At 41.8% G+C, this 17,874-nt stretch overlaps 1 protein-coding gene across 1 annotated transcript in view; it reads left to right on the top strand.

The window, feature by feature from the left end:
• The first annotated feature begins 446 nt into the window (after nucleotides 1-446).
• Nucleotides 447-17,874, top strand: part of SWAP70 (switching B cell complex subunit SWAP70) — a 71,084-nt gene continuing 53,656 nt past the window's right edge. Inside the window, exon 1 of the mRNA XM_057748966.1 lies at nucleotides 447-634. Within this exon, the coding sequence (XP_057604949.1) occupies nucleotides 536-634 (99 nt within the window). The 5' untranslated portion in view covers nucleotides 447-535. The remainder of the gene's footprint in view (nucleotides 635-17,874) is intronic.

Genomic DNA, 17,874 nt, shown 5'->3' with positions numbered 1-17,874 from the left:
CTGATTCCCCTCCCCCTCCTCTCCCACTAGGGTCTGTGCCAGCATTTGAGCCCCTGACCGGGGACTTTTGGGTATCTTGTCTGGCCTTCTCAGACAGTGCCCCCCCCCCCCACCGGGGGCAGGACCAGGGCTCCATTTTTCCCTGTGGGGCGCCGGCTGAAGCCAGGGAGGATGCTCACCCGATTCTCATATTTTCCCTCGGGACAGGGGCTCTTGTTTGGGGGGCATGCGAGCGCCGAAAATGGCCCGAGCTGGTCTTGGGAGCACTAGGGGGATGCGTGGTGGCGCTTGCCCCCTAGCCGGGAACGAAGCCCAGACGTCCGCACCCGCAGGGACAGGCAGCCCCCGCGAGCCAGCGAGGCGGCTGCAGAGCGCAGGTCCCCGCCGGCGCCGAGCGGGCTGGGCCCGGCGGGGGCGGGGTCTGCCGCGGTCAGGTGACGGCGCGGCGGGCGGGGGCGGCACAGGCGCGGGGGAGTCGGACGCGCGGAGTGGCTGGCGGGGCAGTCGCGGCAGCCAGGGTAGCAGGGCCGCGGCCATGGGGGGCTTGAAGGACGAGCTGCTCAAGGCCATCTGGCACGCCTTCACCGCGCTCGACCTGGACCACAGCGGCAAAGTCTCCAAGTCCCAGCTCAAGGTGGGCGCACCCGCCTCCCCCGGCCCCCCACGCGCTCCTCCTCGGCGCGCGCTCCGGGCTGCAAGCGGGCAGGCGGGCGGTGACCACAGGGAGTGGCGGGCCGGAATGCGGCCGAGCGGCCTGCTCGGGCCGGAGCGGGCAGAGACCGCGATTTGGCATTTTTTGCCTCCCTCTTGCTTTCGGGGCCGCGCGCTCGGGCCCGTGCGTTCGTTCCCTCAGGGCTCCTCTCGAGCAAGGGACGGCGCGGGTGGGGGCTCTCGGGCGAGCTTCAGACTCGGAGAGGGCGGTGGGAAGCTCCCTTAGGAAACCTATCCAAAGTTTCCTCCTTACTGTGGGAGAGGAAGGAACTTGCGCCGGGTGACCGGCTGAGCCGTCTAAGGCGCGCGCTCCGCGCCCGGGCAGTCCTCAAAACCGCCAGCTGCGCCCCAGGCAGCTCCGAGAAGGGAGACGTACCCCAGAGCCCAGCCCCCAGGGGCCTCCTCTTTTGGGGCGCTTTGGCGGTGGGGGCGCCAGTGAGGAAGACCTAGCGTCCTCAGGTCTGGAACGAGTCGAGGGTGTGCCGTGTCCCGCAGGGACCTTAGTTTCCGGGTGAGGAACTCTCTCATCTGGCACTCTGCAAAAGCAACTGCTTTTGCATAGTCTTTCTTGTGACTGCCAAAGACCCCATCGTTAAGGGAGAGTATAAGGTATAAATAAAGGAATGCTTGTAAATGGAGTTACCCCAAGCAGGGTAACTGGCATTTAGCCAGGAGAAATTGGCAGCTTCTTGAAAGTGTAAAATATGGAAACAGACAAGAAGAGCCATTCATAGGCATTTAAAAACATACACATTTTGGATCTGAATGTCTGGTTTTCTTAGCCTCTTCTGGGAGTGAATTTCCGAAGATTGAGTTTGCTTTGTATATTTTGTGCAGTATGACTAGTGGCTTTTATGCCGGTAGAACTTAGCATTCTGCCTGTTTTCCTTTCACCAACCTCTTTTTTTCTCATTCATAAAATCATAGTCTGGAAGGATTCAGGGAGATCATACATTTAATCTTTGACTTAAAATATTTTTTAAATTAACGTAGAGTAAAACGGACGATTTTGGTGGTTGGTTCTGGTTTTAACATACCTAGATTTGTATGTATGTTATATATACAGAATACCCAAATCAGGGTTTCATTAGTTCCATCATCCTCAAAAGATCCCTCATGCTGCCCCCTCTTCCTCAACTGCTGCCAATCAATGATCTGTTCTTAATTGCTATAGTTTTGTCTTTTCTACAACGTCGTAAAAAATGGAGTCATGCAGTACGTAACCTTTTGACAGTGGCTTCTTTTACTCAGCATAATGCCTTAGAGATTCACCTGGGATGTTGTGTGTATCAGTAATTCTTTTTATTACTAAGCAGTAGTCCATCGTATGGATGTACCATAGTTAATCCATTCACCCTTGAAGAACATTTGTGTTATTTCCATTTTTTGGTGATTATGAATAGAGTTGCATTTTACTCTTCACTGTTTTTACTTTTAATTTACCTATACCACTGTGTTTGAAGTGAGTTTCTTGTAGATGGCATGTAGTTGGGTCTTGTTTTTTTTAATCCATTCTGACAGTCTTTTAATTGGTGTGTTTAGACCAATTACATTTATTATTGATGTGTTTCGACTTAGGGCTACCATTTTACTATTTGGTTTCGGTTTGTTTTCACTATTTTTTCAGTTTTTTCTTTTCCAATTGATGGCATTAACGAAATGTTTTCTATTACTTTTGTTGTACACCATTCAGAATTGTCTTTGCGGCTGCTTATGGAAAAAGTGTCCAGAGGATTCTTTACTGCAGGCTTGGCAGGAAGTATAGAATCCTAGGTCTTAGCTTTTACCCACAGATGTTGATAATGCAAATGTGCAGTTGTATTTTGTCTCTTTTCTGCTTAACTGAGAGATTTGGGGATTGATTCAGTTCTGTTCATCTTGCCAGTGTTTCTGGGATTGGAAATATTAAAAAGTTTCTATTTAGTTCTTTACTTTTTGGAGTTGTGACTCTAAAGTTTGACATTCATTGATCCATTGGCTGGGAATAGAGTTTTTGCCTTAACTTGCTCATTCATTCATTTGTTCATAAATGACCTTTTGTGTTTAGTTTGTGTAAGGTACCATGCTAATTTCATAAAAAGATCAGTATTTTTAGGCTCTTAATATCATATAATTGGGGGAAATATCATATAATTGATTTATTAAATAGCAGACTAAAAATTACATGCCCAAAATGAGGTTAAAACTTATTGCTTTGGAAAACTATATGGGCATTGGTAACATACTTTTGACACTTGTCTTTTTGAATTACCTTCACAATTTTTGACGTGAGCGGTGACACTTCATATGTTAGATATGCCTAATTCTAAGGGTGATATGATAGTGAAGGTGGAAGAAAAAGAAACATGAATTTTTGCCTTCAAAGAGTTTTAATTTCGGTAGGCAAACTAAAAAATAGGCAACCATTAGAGAAGTCTCTCTCTGTCTTTCTGTGTATATGCATATATAGATTATATTACTCACACAATTACCCTGTCCTTAAAAAAATGTAAGATCTGGTGGTAGAGATAAGAAGTACATAATTACTGTTGAGAGGAAGATGTTGAATGTGATAGGAGGTAAGAGGCCAGGAGATTTTAGAGGAAGAGACCAGTACTTTTTACTGGTGGAATTACTTCATGAAGAAAGCTTTGAAATGACCTCTGAAGAAAGCTAGGATGTGATTATGTGGAAATGGGGGAGGATTAAGCCTATTCTATTCATTCATTCATTTATTCATTCTTTCAGTGGGTATTTATTGACTGCTTTTAGCTCTAAGAGATCCCTGTGAACTACTGCAGGCCACAGGAATTAATCAGGCATTTTTGGGGACTTGCTTGTAACTTATTTTGATTGGGGTGTAGGATGTGAGTGTGTTTGTGTGTATGTATAAGAAAGAGTTTTTGATGGATGGATGTTTAGCTGGAGATGATGTCCTTGGGTAAGTGTGGGGCTGTTGGTACAGGATCTTGGTAGTTACGCTTGGGAAAAGGAGAGAAAAGGTTTAACAATGGCCTTGGGTAATGGCTAGAGTAGGTGATGAGAGGAAGAATAGAAGCCAGGGGACCAGAATTGAGATATAAGAACCACTTTGGGGCAACATTGGTGCTGAGGGAGAAGATATTTTCAAGGAAAACATGGTCTGTTATCTTTGAGAGTTAATTTATTATTATTATGTACATATATTTTGGACGTTGTAAAATAATGATATTGATTCTACCCTGCCATAGCTCATAAACTACATTATTTCTTCTTTTCTGAAGAGAAGTTGTGAAAAATTTGGAGTATTGGCATCATCTTGGGAATAAATTTATTGTTTACTTTTAAGGAGATTGCTTTGCAATACAGTATTCATTTAGATAAATGTGTTTGGGTCACTGCTATAATTAGTAAATATTCTCCTTGAGGGCCCCCAATTTAGTACAGAAAGCTTATTTGAAAAAAAAGCTTCCTAGGTGGTGCAGTGGTTAGGAATCTGCCTGCCAATGTAGGAGACACGGGTTCGATCCCTGCTGCGGGAAGATCCCACATGCTGTGGAGCAACTAAGCCTGTGCGCCACAACTATTGAGCCTATGCTCTAGAGTCTGTGAGCCACAACTATTGAGCCAATGTGTCGCAACTACTGACGTCTGCGTGCCTAGAACCTGTGCTCCGCAACAAGAGAAGCCACAGAAATGAGGAGCCTGCGTACCACAATGAAGAGTAGCCCCTGCTCACTGCAACTGGAGAAAGCCCGTGTGCAGCAACGAAGACCCAACACAGCCAATAAATAAATAAATAAATTTTTAAAAAATTTTAAGAGTTTACTTTATTGAAGTATAGGTGATTTAAAATGTTGTTTTAAATTCTGCTTTATAGCAAAATGATTCAGTTATACGTATATACATTCTTTTTCATATTCTTTTCTATTATGGTTTATCACAGAATATTGAATATAATTCCCTGTGCCATGCCGTAGGACTTTATTTATCCATCCTATATATAATGGTTTGCATCTGCTAATCCCAAACTCCCAGTCCATCCCTCTCCCACCGCCCCTCCCCCTTGGCAACCATAAGTAAAAAGCTTATCTTTTATACTTAAATTTATTAACTAATCACATATTTTTGAGTAAAACAAAAATTACCATCTATAGAAATTTTGAAACTTAAAATACGAAGAAAAAATTAACATAAGAAAGATATTTGTTGAGGCAAACATAGACATTCATTAAACTTACCAATAAGATAAAAATACAGAACACATAATTTAAAAACTGCTTGTGACTTATGTAAGCTACTATAGAAGCAGATGTTGGGTTGCCCTCTAGTCCAGTGGTCCCCAACCTTTTTGGCACCAGGGTCTGGTTTTGTGGAAGACAGTTTTTCCACAGGGGGGCGGGGGGGATGGTTCAGGCAGTAATGTGAGCCATGGGGAGTGATGGGGAGCAGCAGATGAAGCTTGGCTCGCTCACTGGCCTGTCACTCACCTCCTGTTGGGCAGCCCAGTTCCTAACAGGCTGCGAACTGACCCCTGCTCTAGTCACAGTGATGTTTCTTGTTAAAAATAAATGGGCATGAGGTCATTGCAGGTCAGTATCTTTTTTTTTTTTTCCCACATCAAACCACAGAATATTTATTGAATAATAAACGTGTGGCACACAAGCCAGCTGCACTGTTTTTCTTTGCATTCATTCATTTTCCATTTGGCAACTTACATCACATTCAGCGGAGTAACCAGTGAGTTGTCTTCTATTTTCTAAAAGTTTTTTCCCATTACTATCTGCATGGCTCAGAGTCTTACAGGTACAAAAGCTGAGTTTAGAGAGTTGCTGAAATTCACCTGTCAGACCAAACTGAGATTGGTCCTTGGCTGCTTGTTCCTCCATTTGAGCCTGAGTCTCCAGCCTGGACCCATCTCTTTCATGGGCACAGCTAGGAAACAGAAAAATGGTAACAGTTCTACAGCTCATAATATAACCAGTCTGAAGGGTTTCCCTACTCACAGATCACTTTATTTATAGGTCAATATCTTGATCTTCATTAAAGAACGCCCCTTCTTGCCTCCGTGCCTTCTACCAAATAGGGAACCAACTCTGCCTCACTTTCCTGACCTCGATTCTTCCTCCCTTTTCCTCCCACATTCCCTGTGATCTCCTTGAGCTTCTTCCTGGCAGTTTGTGCACCCTCTCCAGGGGACCTCTGTCTCTTCGGCTCCGGTGGTGGCATTTCTGGCTCCCCACCTGAGTTGTAGCTGTATAGGCTGTCACCCCCACGGTCAGCCTGTGCACCCCCATAGACGTCATCAGCTATATTAGCTTAATTAATTAATTAATTAATTAATTAATTTTTTGAGGCAAGGAATACAACTTTATTCAGAAAGCCAGCAAACTGAGAAGATGGCAGACTAGTGTCTCCTCAAAAAACCATCTTCTAGCTTAATTTATAATTGGATTGTTAGAAGGCAACTCATTTTTTTAATTGTCATTGATTTGCTGTCACTGTTTTTCAGGCTGGAATACAGAGGGATACTAAACTAAGCTATTGTTTTAAGTTAAGCTTGTTCTAATTGTGTAGAGATCTACTTTTCAGGTGCTGAAGTAGATAGCAGCAGGCTAGTGGTGGAAACGAGTCTTCCATGGAAGCAACTTTAAGTGTCCATCAACAGATGAATGGATAAACAAGATATGGTATATATACACAATGGAATATTGCTCAGCCATAAAAAAGAGTGAAATAATGCCATTTGCAGCAACATGGATGGACCTAGAGATTATCATACTAAATGAAGTAAGCCAGACAAAGACAAATATATGATATCACTTATATGTGGAATCTTAAAAAAAATACAAATAACTTATTTATAAGACAGAAACCGACCCATGGACATAGAAAACAAACTTAGGGTAAAAGGGGAAAGGAGTAGGGAAGGATGAATTAGGAGGTTGGGATTAACATTGCTGTAAGGGGTGTAATAACCTATAAGGGAAAATAATCGAAAAATTATATGTATATTTCATATGTATATAGTATATATATATAACTGAATTACTTTGCTTTACACCTGAAACTAACAGAACATTGTAAATCAACTATATACTTCAATAAAAAAGTACCTTAAAATTAGTACTATTGTTATAGTTAATATTGTCTCCTTAAATATAGCAAAATCTAGTGATATTTTTGCAACCTGTATTATAAGTTTACTTTACAATTATGGTTGCAGTGTGAATTACATGTCAGTGCTGGAAATGTCTTGAAATAAGCTATTGGCTCTGCAGTTTTATCCTGTTTTTAGAAACACAGAGTTTGGTTTTGTTTTAAATTGTGCCCTTTTGAAGTAAAAGAGCTCACGACTAGTGAGGATCTAAATGAAAAAAAAAATTGAGGAACAACATGAATAGTTTGAATATTTATTCATTTCTCAGTGATAGATTTTCAACTAAATGTTCTTTAATTTTTGCCCTGCAGTTGATTTGCATATCTTGTGAATAATGTCATGTGTTCTGTTCTCATGTAAGCAGTTAGCTTCAAAAATTTTTAATCTTGCTTAGTTACAAAAGTGATTGAGCCAGGCCAGTGGTCTGTTGAAAATATAAAGGAAGCAAGTTGCAGTAAAGGGCTTTTATTGTGTGAAACACAATGTAAAAGATTTGGTTAATTCTTGTGAACTTGGCATGTATAATATTCCCTCCCTAATCTTTAGTGTTATGTTTCTGTTAACCCCTGTGGTTAAAGTTGTTTCTGTTCTAAAAATCTAATTAAAAAATCCCCATTTAGAGGACCAGAGTGTGACTCACGAGTGAGCGAGCCTGTGAAAGTCTTTGTGAAAGTCTTTGTAAATATTTTTTGTATCTCACCGAAATGAAACAATAAAGACAGCTCTCCAAATAAAGACCATGTAAGAAACACTTACAAATCTTAAAATGGTAATAATGGATTATTTCCTTTTTCCATTTCTTACTTGCTAGAAACTTTTCAGTGAGATGGATTGGAAGTTTTTGTTTTTTTGAAATACATGTAAACTTTTGCCTTACTGAGGATAATCTGCAATCCGTGAGGCACTTTTGTGTGTGTGGCCTTCCATCTTAATAGCCAGTGCATTTCTAGTCTTATGACTCAGAGACTCTTAACCTTCCCGGTCCCCATTTTGTATTTCCTTTGGGGTCTTACTGCAGTCCCAGAGGTACATAGTAACTGGAAACTAGAGACGGAAGAGGCTTTGTGTGACCTTTAGTGACCTTTTCTCACTTATTCAGTTTGCCCTCTCATTCCCACTCCCTGCAACAGCGCCTCACCCTAAAAGGAGGGTTATTATAAACCCCTCAGTGATTATTAACACTCTGGAGTCCGGATGCTCCCACTGGCCTCCTCAGTCTCTCTTACGCGTGGCCCTCTTCCCTTCCTGCAGCGTAAGTCTGAGGTAGCCTTTACCTCACCTTCCTCTGTGTTCTCCAAGGCTTCATTTCATAAATCTGTTTTCTCCTGTGCTTTCTGCTTTATTTCTTTCTTTTCATTCTACCTTCAGATTCCTTCTTTTTTTACCCCAAATTTGTGTCTACTTGAAACTGCAGTTTTCAGAAATTAAGCTTTTAATTGTGGAAAGGTATTTGGGAGTACATCTGCATATAGTTGAATTTCGTATAAGGAGATCTTACAATTGGGAAGAGATTTCTGAAATATTGGAAAAACTAATTTTTTCATCTTAAGGTTCTTCTGTGCCTTTTCTACCTTTTGCTTCTTTAGGAATAATTAGCTTTACAACCACCAGGAGAGTGTTACATATGGGCATGGTGTACCAACCAGAAGTGACAGCGGTTAGGATAAGAGTTGTTCTGTCAGATGCACAGTGTTGAAGGTATTATATTTCACTGGGTAGGCAACTTTGGGAGGATGGAGCACTACCTCCCTTACCAGGCAGCACATCTCTATCAGTTCTTTTTTTTTGTTTTTAATTGAAGTGTAGTTGATTTACAGTGTTTTGCCAGTCTCTGCTGTACAGCAGAGTGACTCAGTTACACACATACATACATTCTTTTTTTCTATTCTTTTCCATTATGGTTTATCATAGGATATTGCTATACATGTGCTATACATTAGGACCTCGTTGTTTACTCCTTCTAAATGTAACAGTGTGCATCTAGCAACCCCAAACTCCCAGTTCATCCCTATCAGTTCTTTTAGTTCATGGGGTGTTGTATGTCTCAGCCAGATGCTGTTACATTGGAGTTGACAGCAGGACCTGGTGGGCAGCTGACTTCATTCTCAGTGACTTCCTTCACTGATGATTTCAGAAAAGGCTGTTAGGTAATGGGATACCAGGTTGTTAGTACATTGAACTAGGTCGATATTCTGAAATTCTTCATTGGGGTGACTTGGGGAAATTTGCTTTGCTTGTTGTATTTTAGGACTGTGTTAAATGGGAATAATAAGACATTTTAACAACATGCTTGCTTGAATAGATGGAGCTCACAACCTTTATGTGTAACAACAGAACATTTACTAGCCGACTGTTTCTTACCAAACACTGATGTTGAAGAAAATTGATCTACAAAACAGTATATAAATATGAAGGTTTTAATCTATACCTTTTGCTAGGGACTCTGGAGAAGTGAAAAATATACAACATTGTCCCTTACCTTGAGGAGTGTGTGGTTTAGTAAAGAAGATAATACATGAAATGACTACAACAAGATAACATATAAGCAAGTTCTGGAAAGTGTGGAAAATGAGGGCTGTAGGCCATGCTGTCCAGTGCATTAGCCATTAATCACATCTGGCTGTTGAGCATTGAAAAGTAGCTAGTTCGAATTGAGATGTGCTGTAAATATAAAATATACACTGGATTTCAGAGACTTTGTACAAGAAAATAATGTAAGATATCTCTTTTAAATAATTTAAAAATATATTACATGTTGTAGTCATAATGTTTTGGATATATTAGTAAAATTAATTTTACCTGTTTCATTTTATGTTTCAAAAATGTGGCTTTTAAAATTTTTTAATTCCTTATATAGTTTGCATTATTTCTGTTGCATGGACCTGCTATAGACGTTTAAAGGAAATAGAGAAAAAGATGCAGACAGTTGTAGACAAGAAACATTTCATGGAGGAGATTGAATGTCAGCTGCTTCTTGAGGGAATGGGGCAGATCTTGTCCAGTATAGTCACAGAAAGATGACAGGTATGGTGGTGGCATTGTGGATAAGAGCAGGAGCTAAAACTTCGAGTATTTGTGAGGAGATGGGGTTACCTTTTGGATGGTTTTGTTCTTGTACAGAATAGATGATTAATATGTATTCGTTGACGATGTTAGAATGAGTAGTTTAGAAATGATCCTGTAAAGAGGGAAAGTTATTAATATTTTTGGGGGGCTTCCCTGGTGGCTCAGTGGTTAAGAATCTGCCTGCCAATGCAGGGGACACAGGTTCGAGCCCTGGACTGGAAAGATCCCACATGCCTGGGAGCAACTAAGCCCATGTTCCACAACTACTGAGCCTGCACTCTAGAGCCCTTGAGCCACAATAGTTAAGCCCACGTGCCACAACTACTGAAGCCGATGCGCCTAGAGCCCGTGCTCTGCAACAAGAGAAGCCACCACAGTGAGAAACCTGCGCACTGCAGCAAAGAGTAGTGCCCGCTCTCCGCAATTAGAGAAAACCCGTGCACAGCAGGGAAGACCCAACAAGCCAATAAAAAAAAAATTAAAATACCTTTTGGTTAGATATATGACAAAGGTAGAGTTTTGAGATTATTCTCGTGAGGATATGAGGGGAGAGTCTGGAGGTGGCGAGTGGGGGGCTGCTGTGAAAGCTGACGCGTGCTGGGCTGGGATGGTGACAGTGGGAATCAAAGCCGATGCACTCCCTCCCCTCGTGGAGCTTGAAGTCTTGTGAATGATATAGATCAGCAAACTGAAAAATCAAGTATAATGAGATAAAGAAAGTACACAGTGCTGGGAAACAGAGGAAGGGAACCTACCTAGCCTGTGGTGAGGACTGAAGGAGTTAGGTGAGAGAGTGCTTCTGGAGGAACAGACAGTTGTCACGGACCTTAAAGAATGTGTGAAGCTCCTCTATAAGAACATCTATGATGAAAGATTTGGAAAGTAAATCCCTTGGAGGCACAGGAAGATGGGTCAGGAGAGAGAGCACTGGTTAGGTAGCCGGAAGACTTGACTCTGCTCTGTGATTTTTGTGACCCTGGGAGATTTCTTCTCACTGGGCTTCATTTTCCTCATTTTTGAAATGCGGAATAGCAGACAAGATCTTCAAGTTTTAGCCCCCTGACTAAACTTCATCAGCTTGATATGTTTACTATGGTCATATCCTAATGAGTGGTCTTTGTTCGGGCCTTAGAAGAGAGAATGGGACCTGTTGCTGTGGGCAGGGAGCCCTTTCTCCCCAGCCTCACATTTTCTTGTTAGCCTTATGCTAACAGAGAAGCTCACTCAGTGGAGAGAGGGATTGGCATTGGGGGAGGGGACTAAATTGGATCCAGAAATAGGACAAACTGTAAGTAACAAAAAGTACAAGAATAGGAGAGTCCATAGTTTTGTTTTTAAGGGAATGGTGGTACTAAAGTCAGAATCAGGGTGGGAAACCTGTTTGGGGAAGAAAGGTAACGAACTCTCTGTTGGATTTTTTGGATGTGAGGCAAATTTAGCATAGAAATCTTTAATCTTACTGATATAAACCAGAGCTCAGTTGACAGGTCAAGGCCAGAAAGGATCTGAGAATCATTAAGGTGACTTAACGTTTTCAGAATTAAAGCACTTTTTAAGAACTTGGAGCTCAAAATTGGGCTTTGGGAAATGTCCAAATTGGGAGAATGAAGGGTAAGGGAGGTGACCTCATAAAAGTAGAGCAGTTAGAGTAAGTTTGTTGTGAAATTTAGAAAACAGTATGTCATGGGACCAAAAAAGTCTTAAGAGAGAATGATCCAGACTGCCCAGTGCCAGAGACTTGGGAGAGTGGATTGTTTAGAAGGCAACTATCGCAGGTTGGGTTCCCCAGGAAGCAGATGCTGAGACAGAGTTGGGAGTGCAAAAGGGTTATTGGGAAGAAACATGGAAAAAAAGAAAGAGGAAACAGGATTAGGAGAAGGAGCTGTCAAACCATGATTCAGACTTAACAAAATCAGGAGCTATGGAGCAAAGATAGCCTGTTGGAGGACGCCCACGCTGGGGAGAGATGGTGTCACCAGCTTGCTCAGCCGTTGGCTGAGGTGGACCCCGAAGGTACTAATTACTGGAGGTTCTTAGTTAACCACAGTCCTTGCAGCTGGGCAGCAGTTCCTTTCTTGAGGGGTGCAGCTCTGTGTCTGCCACAGAATCTTTTTGAAAAAGCAATTTCATGACATTGATAGGGGTAGAAGCCATATTATAGTGACTAGAAGGGAACAAGGGGACGGAGTGGCCAGAGGCCGGGGCGGCGGAGGCATACCACAGGTTTGCGGTCCCTGTCATCGCCTTGGGTGCACACTGTGGCTTCAGATCTCCTCTTGGAGAAGGGTGTGCTGAATTGAACTACCTAATCTCTGTCTTCTACTGCAGGCTTCTCTCTCATACACTCAATTTCTCTTGAGTCCTTTCCTCAAAAATCTTTATGGAAATTTTGAGGAATTGGACTGCTTTACTAGATCTCAGGTCAGATGAGTAATGCCTGCTAGTTCTGATAGTGTTAATAACTAATGGAGCTGTTGTTTTTTTACTTTAAAAATGATCTAAATTAGAGATTCCAATTAGAAATTCTTTCTGGAAAGAATATTCTGGTAGTATAGTGAAATACATTAAAAGACCTACATCTAAAGATGATGGAGAAGCAAGTTAAATGAAACTAAACAAGCAAACAAAAAAAACCAAAAAAAGAAAAAATTCTTAAATGGGACTCATTTAGCAAAAATTTGTTGACATCAGGCACTTTCTCCTTGGTGCTTTGTTAGGGGTTTTTTTTTTTTTTTTGAGCTCTGTATTGGAATGTAATTGCTTTACACTCTTGTACCAGCTTTTGAGGTACACCAAAGTCAATCAGCTGTATTTATACATATATCCCCATATCCCCTCCCTCCCACGACTCCCTCCCCTGCTCCCTGTCCTGGCCCTCTAAGGCATCACCCATCATCGAGTTGATCTCCCTTTGTTATACAGCAACTTCCCAACAGCTATCTATTTTACAGTTGTTAGTGTAAATATGTCTGTGCTACTCTCTCACTTCATCCCAGCTTTCCCTTCGCCCCCCGCCCCCCCAGCCCCATGTCCTCAAGTCCATTCTCTGCATCTGCATCCTTATTTTTTTTTTTTTTTTTTTTTTTGGGCACATGGGCTTAGTTGCTCCGCGGCATGTGGGATCTTCCTGGAGCTGGGATCGAACCTGTGACCTCTGCATTGGCAGGCGGATTCTTAACCACTGCGCCACCTAGGAAGCCCTGCATCCTTATTTTTGCCCTGTCACTGGGTTCATCAGTACCATTTTTTTTTTTTTAGATTCCGTATATATAAGTTAGCATACAGTATTTGTTTTTCTCTTTCTGGCTTACTTCACTCTGTATGACAGACTCTAGGTCCATCCACCTCATTACATATAGGTCCATTTCATTCCTTTTTATGGCTGAGTAATATTCCATTGTATATATGTGCCACATCTTCTTTATCCATTCGTCTGTTGAGGGGCATTTAGATTGCTTCCAATATTAGGTTTTGATATTGCAAGATAGATGCCATAAAGATCCTCTCTTTAAGGAGCTTAAAGAGTAGTGGGAAAAATAGAAACAGAAGCTTACTGGAGTTAAATCTTCTTACACACAATTTATCTTTTTAAAAAAATAATATTTATTATTTTGGCTGTGCTGGGTCTTTGGTGTGGCATGTGGGATCTTTAGTTGTGGCATGTGGACTCTTAGTTGCGGCATGCATGTGGGATCTAGTTCTCCAACCAGGGATCGAACCTGGGCCCCCTGCATTGGGAGCTTGGAGTCTTACCCACTGGACAACCAGGGAAGTCCCTGATTTAACCTCTTAAAGACATTTGTTTATGCTTTAGTCCAGTGGGAGGCTGGAATCTGAGGGGGCTGCCCATATCAGGAGACTTTGTTGCGCATAGTGTGGCTTCTTCAAGAGCCATGGCGTGGGACTTCCCTGGTGGCGCAGTGGTTAAGAATCCACCTGCCAGTGCAGGGGGCATGGGTTCAAGCCCTGGTCCGGGAAGATCCCACATGCCTCGGAGCGAGTAAGCCCCTGTGCCATAACAGCTGAGCCTGCGCTCTAGAGCCCATGAGCCAAAACTAATGAGCCCATGAACCACAACCACTGAAGCCCGTGCGCCTAGAGCCTGTGCTCAACGAGACAAGCCACTGCAATGAGAAGCCCGTGCACCTCCATGAAGAGTAGCCCCTGCTCACCACAACTAGAGAAAGCCCAGGCGCAGCAGTGAAGACCCAACACAGCCAAAAATAAATAAATAAATAAATTTATTAAAAAAAAAAAAGTGTGGCAAAGCATAATTCTTTGTGGATAACTCAAGTGAGTTAATTTCATCAACTTTATAGTCCTACAATGATCTTTTCGTATTTTATAATTTTATTGGTCCTCTCTAGCTGGGGGATTTTAAATTTTAATTTTAAAATTTTACATAAATATAAAAGCTTTATTTTTTCTGATTATAAAGATAGAACATAGAATATTCAAACAATACTTTAAAGTATAGAGACAAAGATAAAAGCACCTGATGTTCTACTACCAAACACAGATGCAGTTAACTTTGCAGTGATTTTCTTTCTAACATCTTCCTCTCTTCCTCTCCATCCTTCCTCCCTCTTTCTCCCTCTCTTTCCCTTGCTCCCTACATGTACACACACCCATGCACACGTGCATATACGCATATATATCCTTTTATATAAATAGGATCCTATTTCATATACTTTTGTAAGCTATTTTCTTAAACAGTGTGTTTAGGGTCATGTTTCCATGTCAGTGCACATAGATACAGACACCATCATCCTTTATGACTATGAGCTATTTCATTGTGTTGATGAGTCATACTTTATTTAAGTACTTTCCTATTCACAGATATTTGAGGTGTTTTTAGCCAGGGATGCTAACCTTCCTCCAATGCATAGGACACCTGCCCCTGCTCCCCAACAAAGAATTATCTGGCCTAAAATGTCAGCAGTGACAGAGAAAACCTGCTCTATACCTTCTCCAATGTTGAGTACTGGCAAATTTTACTCCTCTATGTCTGTACCAGGTATTGTTTTTCAGGCAAAAAATAGTAGCTCTTTTAGTTTGCATTATGTTGATCACTAGTGAAGTCAAGCATCTTTTCCTGTATTTATTAGTCATTAGCTTCTTTTGAGAATTTTCTTTTCATGTCTGTTGTCCATTTTTAAAATTAGGTGTTCATGTTTTACTTAATTTCTAGGAGTAATTTGAATATTGGAGCTATTAGCCTTTTTTGTTTGTTTGTTTATAGTGCCTCTTTTTAAAGGAAAATTTAAGAATTTTTATGTGGTCAAGTTTACCAGCATTTTCTTTCTGATTTCTGAAGAGGGCTAACTTAGTGAACTATCCAGAATAACTCATTAAAGGTAGTCTATTTAGAATGTAATCCAGTGGCATATACTGTAGTTTAATGACATGTATTCTGAGAACACATCATAACAGATGGTTTTGAGTTGGATATCCTGCCTTAATGAGCCCTTAAGTGTTACGCTCTTACTGAGTCCTCCCTTAACCCTGTGCTAGTCACTGTGAAGGATATGGAAGAACAATATTAGGCAGGGTTTCCTCCCTCACTGAGCTGCAGTTAGGTAGTTGAGATATTACTAGTATATGAAACAGAATTCACGTAAGTGCTGAATAGGAGTTCAGTGGACAGAGGGGGCGGTGAAGATTTCCTAGAGTTTATGAAGAATGACCCAGTCTTGAAGGATGTGACTAGGCAAAAGAGAATGTTTCCAGCACAGGGCATGATTGTGGGACAGGCAGTTAGGAGACGTGGGTTCTTGTTTCTGATTTGTTACTAACCATTGTGTCACTTAGGCAAGTCTCAGACCTCTTTTTATCAATGAAATGAGATAGGATATTGCCTGAGACTGTTGTCATTGTTAAAGTACTATGGTTTTTTTGCCAAAAGAGAGTTTTTAGAAAGAATTTGTTCAACATGTATTGAATGTCATTTGCATTCTGAGTAGCATGCTAGGTGCTGTGGGAATGTAAGGGTAGATAAGACATGGGCCTTTCAGAAATTTACAGTCTTACGGGAGAGAGAAAATCATGTGTGGTAGTATAAGATAAGAAATACAGAGTGTTTGGGAAACGCAGAGTGGGGAAGACCATCTTGGTTTTGGCTGGTGGAGGCTTCAGAAGGGATGGCCGTTAGGTAGAAATGGAGGTGTAGGGGTGGTTGGAGCAGAGGCCTGGAGGGGGCAGGGGAGTGGTACAGGATATGTTTGGGGTGCCGTGAGTAAACTCGTTTGGCTAGATTTGTGTAGTTGGTGCAGAAGGATGGGAAAACATAAGGCGAGGAGGGTGAAGTGGGGCTGGCCTGCCAAGTGACAAATGTGGGGCTCAGATACCTCCTTGGTTTTTACTTCTGTAGGCTTTTGATGACTTCCAGACAAGGTGATAATGTGAGGTCAGCAGCCCTTGAAGTAAATTAATTTGATAAAAGTGTCTAGGATGGTGATTGATTACATTCAGGGACTGAGTCAAAGATGACTTTGATATTTCTGAGGCCAAGTATAATAAAGATAATTTAAGAGAAAGCAAGCAGGCCTTAAAGCAGTGACAAGCAGGATGAAGAGATATTGTCGGGAAGGGGAAAAAGAGTCCTTGTGGTAAGGGGCGGGACTTCTATTAACACAATGCCCTTAAGGCAGGGCATAGCCCTGGTAGGAAATTGGTCATTCTGTTAGGAAGAGTTTTCTGGTAACTTGCCATCAGCTTGAAATTGTATAAGTCAGACAGGAATTTGCATATTTTAAAAAAAGATTGTCCATTATGAATTATAGTTCTGTAATTGTGTCGGTTCAGATAAGCTTGTTGGAATAGAGATACCCAGCCCCCTTTTTTTCTGTGTTGAATCTTGCCCATTACGCACATCCTGTAAAGGGAAACAGTCTGTGACTGGGGGGCTCATTTCAGAGAACCTTCATAATCTCTACATCTTTGGGAGGGAGGACGGTAAGCATTAGGCACTCATGTGTGTTAAAACACTGGAGTCGTTCATCATCCTTGATTTTTCACGATAGTTGGAGTGAAATGCTTAAAAAGGGTACATGGCAAACCACCGAACAGGAACAGACCACACGAGCAGCTAATTAGTCATCTCTTGTCAGCGGAGGCCCTGCAGAGGCACAAGCAGACAGCTATGGAGGAACTGGAGACATGAGGGTCTGGTGTGGATATGAATCTTTTATTGTAGTAACAATAGTTTATTCTTCAAATCAGGGCATGAGGCAAAGTTGCTTAGCAATTATGTGGGCGTTGAAGGAATGGCCTTTGCAGGAGCAGGCATTTGAAGTAGGATAAATTACGCTTTCTCAAGAAACTTGGAAACACTGATTAGAGTGATTCAGGGGCAGTCGTTTTACAAATCAAGAACTTGTAGTCCTATTTCCTCCTGATTGCTTTTATCCTCATCTGTTTTCCAGCTTCCTCATCTGGAGAGGAGGCTAGTACCTCTTGAAACAGTTTCCCCAAAGGCGGGTGCTCCTGGAGAGAGTGGTCACAGATTTCTAGGCAGTTGTGGTTCTTCACCACTGGATTTAAGTTGGCTCTGCTAAATAGCTCCAGCCATCTTGCTGGGTGCTGGAGAACTGACCGGCTGGGCACCAGTCCATCACTGCACGTTAGTAGTAACATGCATGCATGGCCACAGCGCATGTGTCACTTTTGTATAGGCAGGGCTCTCTGTTTTTCCAGGAGGAGAGGGAAGGTGGCAGGGCATGGAAAGAGCACCAAAGTATGAGGTTTGGGTTCTAGTCCTAGTTTCACAGCACATAAAACTCTGTGATTTGGGAGACATCTCCTTATCTCCTACTCAGCCTTTTCATCAGTAAAGTAGCCATACTGTCTACTCTCCAGGGGTGAGACTAAAACTAATCCAACTAATGGATGATGTGAGTCTACTCTAAAAAGCATGAACTGCTGTATAAACTTATGGAGATTTTTCTTCTTGTTATTAGTTTATATTCTGGCCTTCAAGA

The sequence above is a fragment of the Hippopotamus amphibius genome, chromosome 9 (assembly GCF_030028045.1).
Source record: "Hippopotamus amphibius kiboko isolate mHipAmp2 chromosome 9, mHipAmp2.hap2, whole genome shotgun sequence".
Taxonomy (NCBI): Eukaryota; Metazoa; Chordata; class Mammalia; order Artiodactyla; family Hippopotamidae; genus Hippopotamus; species Hippopotamus amphibius.
The sequence above is the reverse complement of the archived record's forward strand: the minus strand, read 5'-3'. Positions and strand labels throughout refer to the sequence as shown.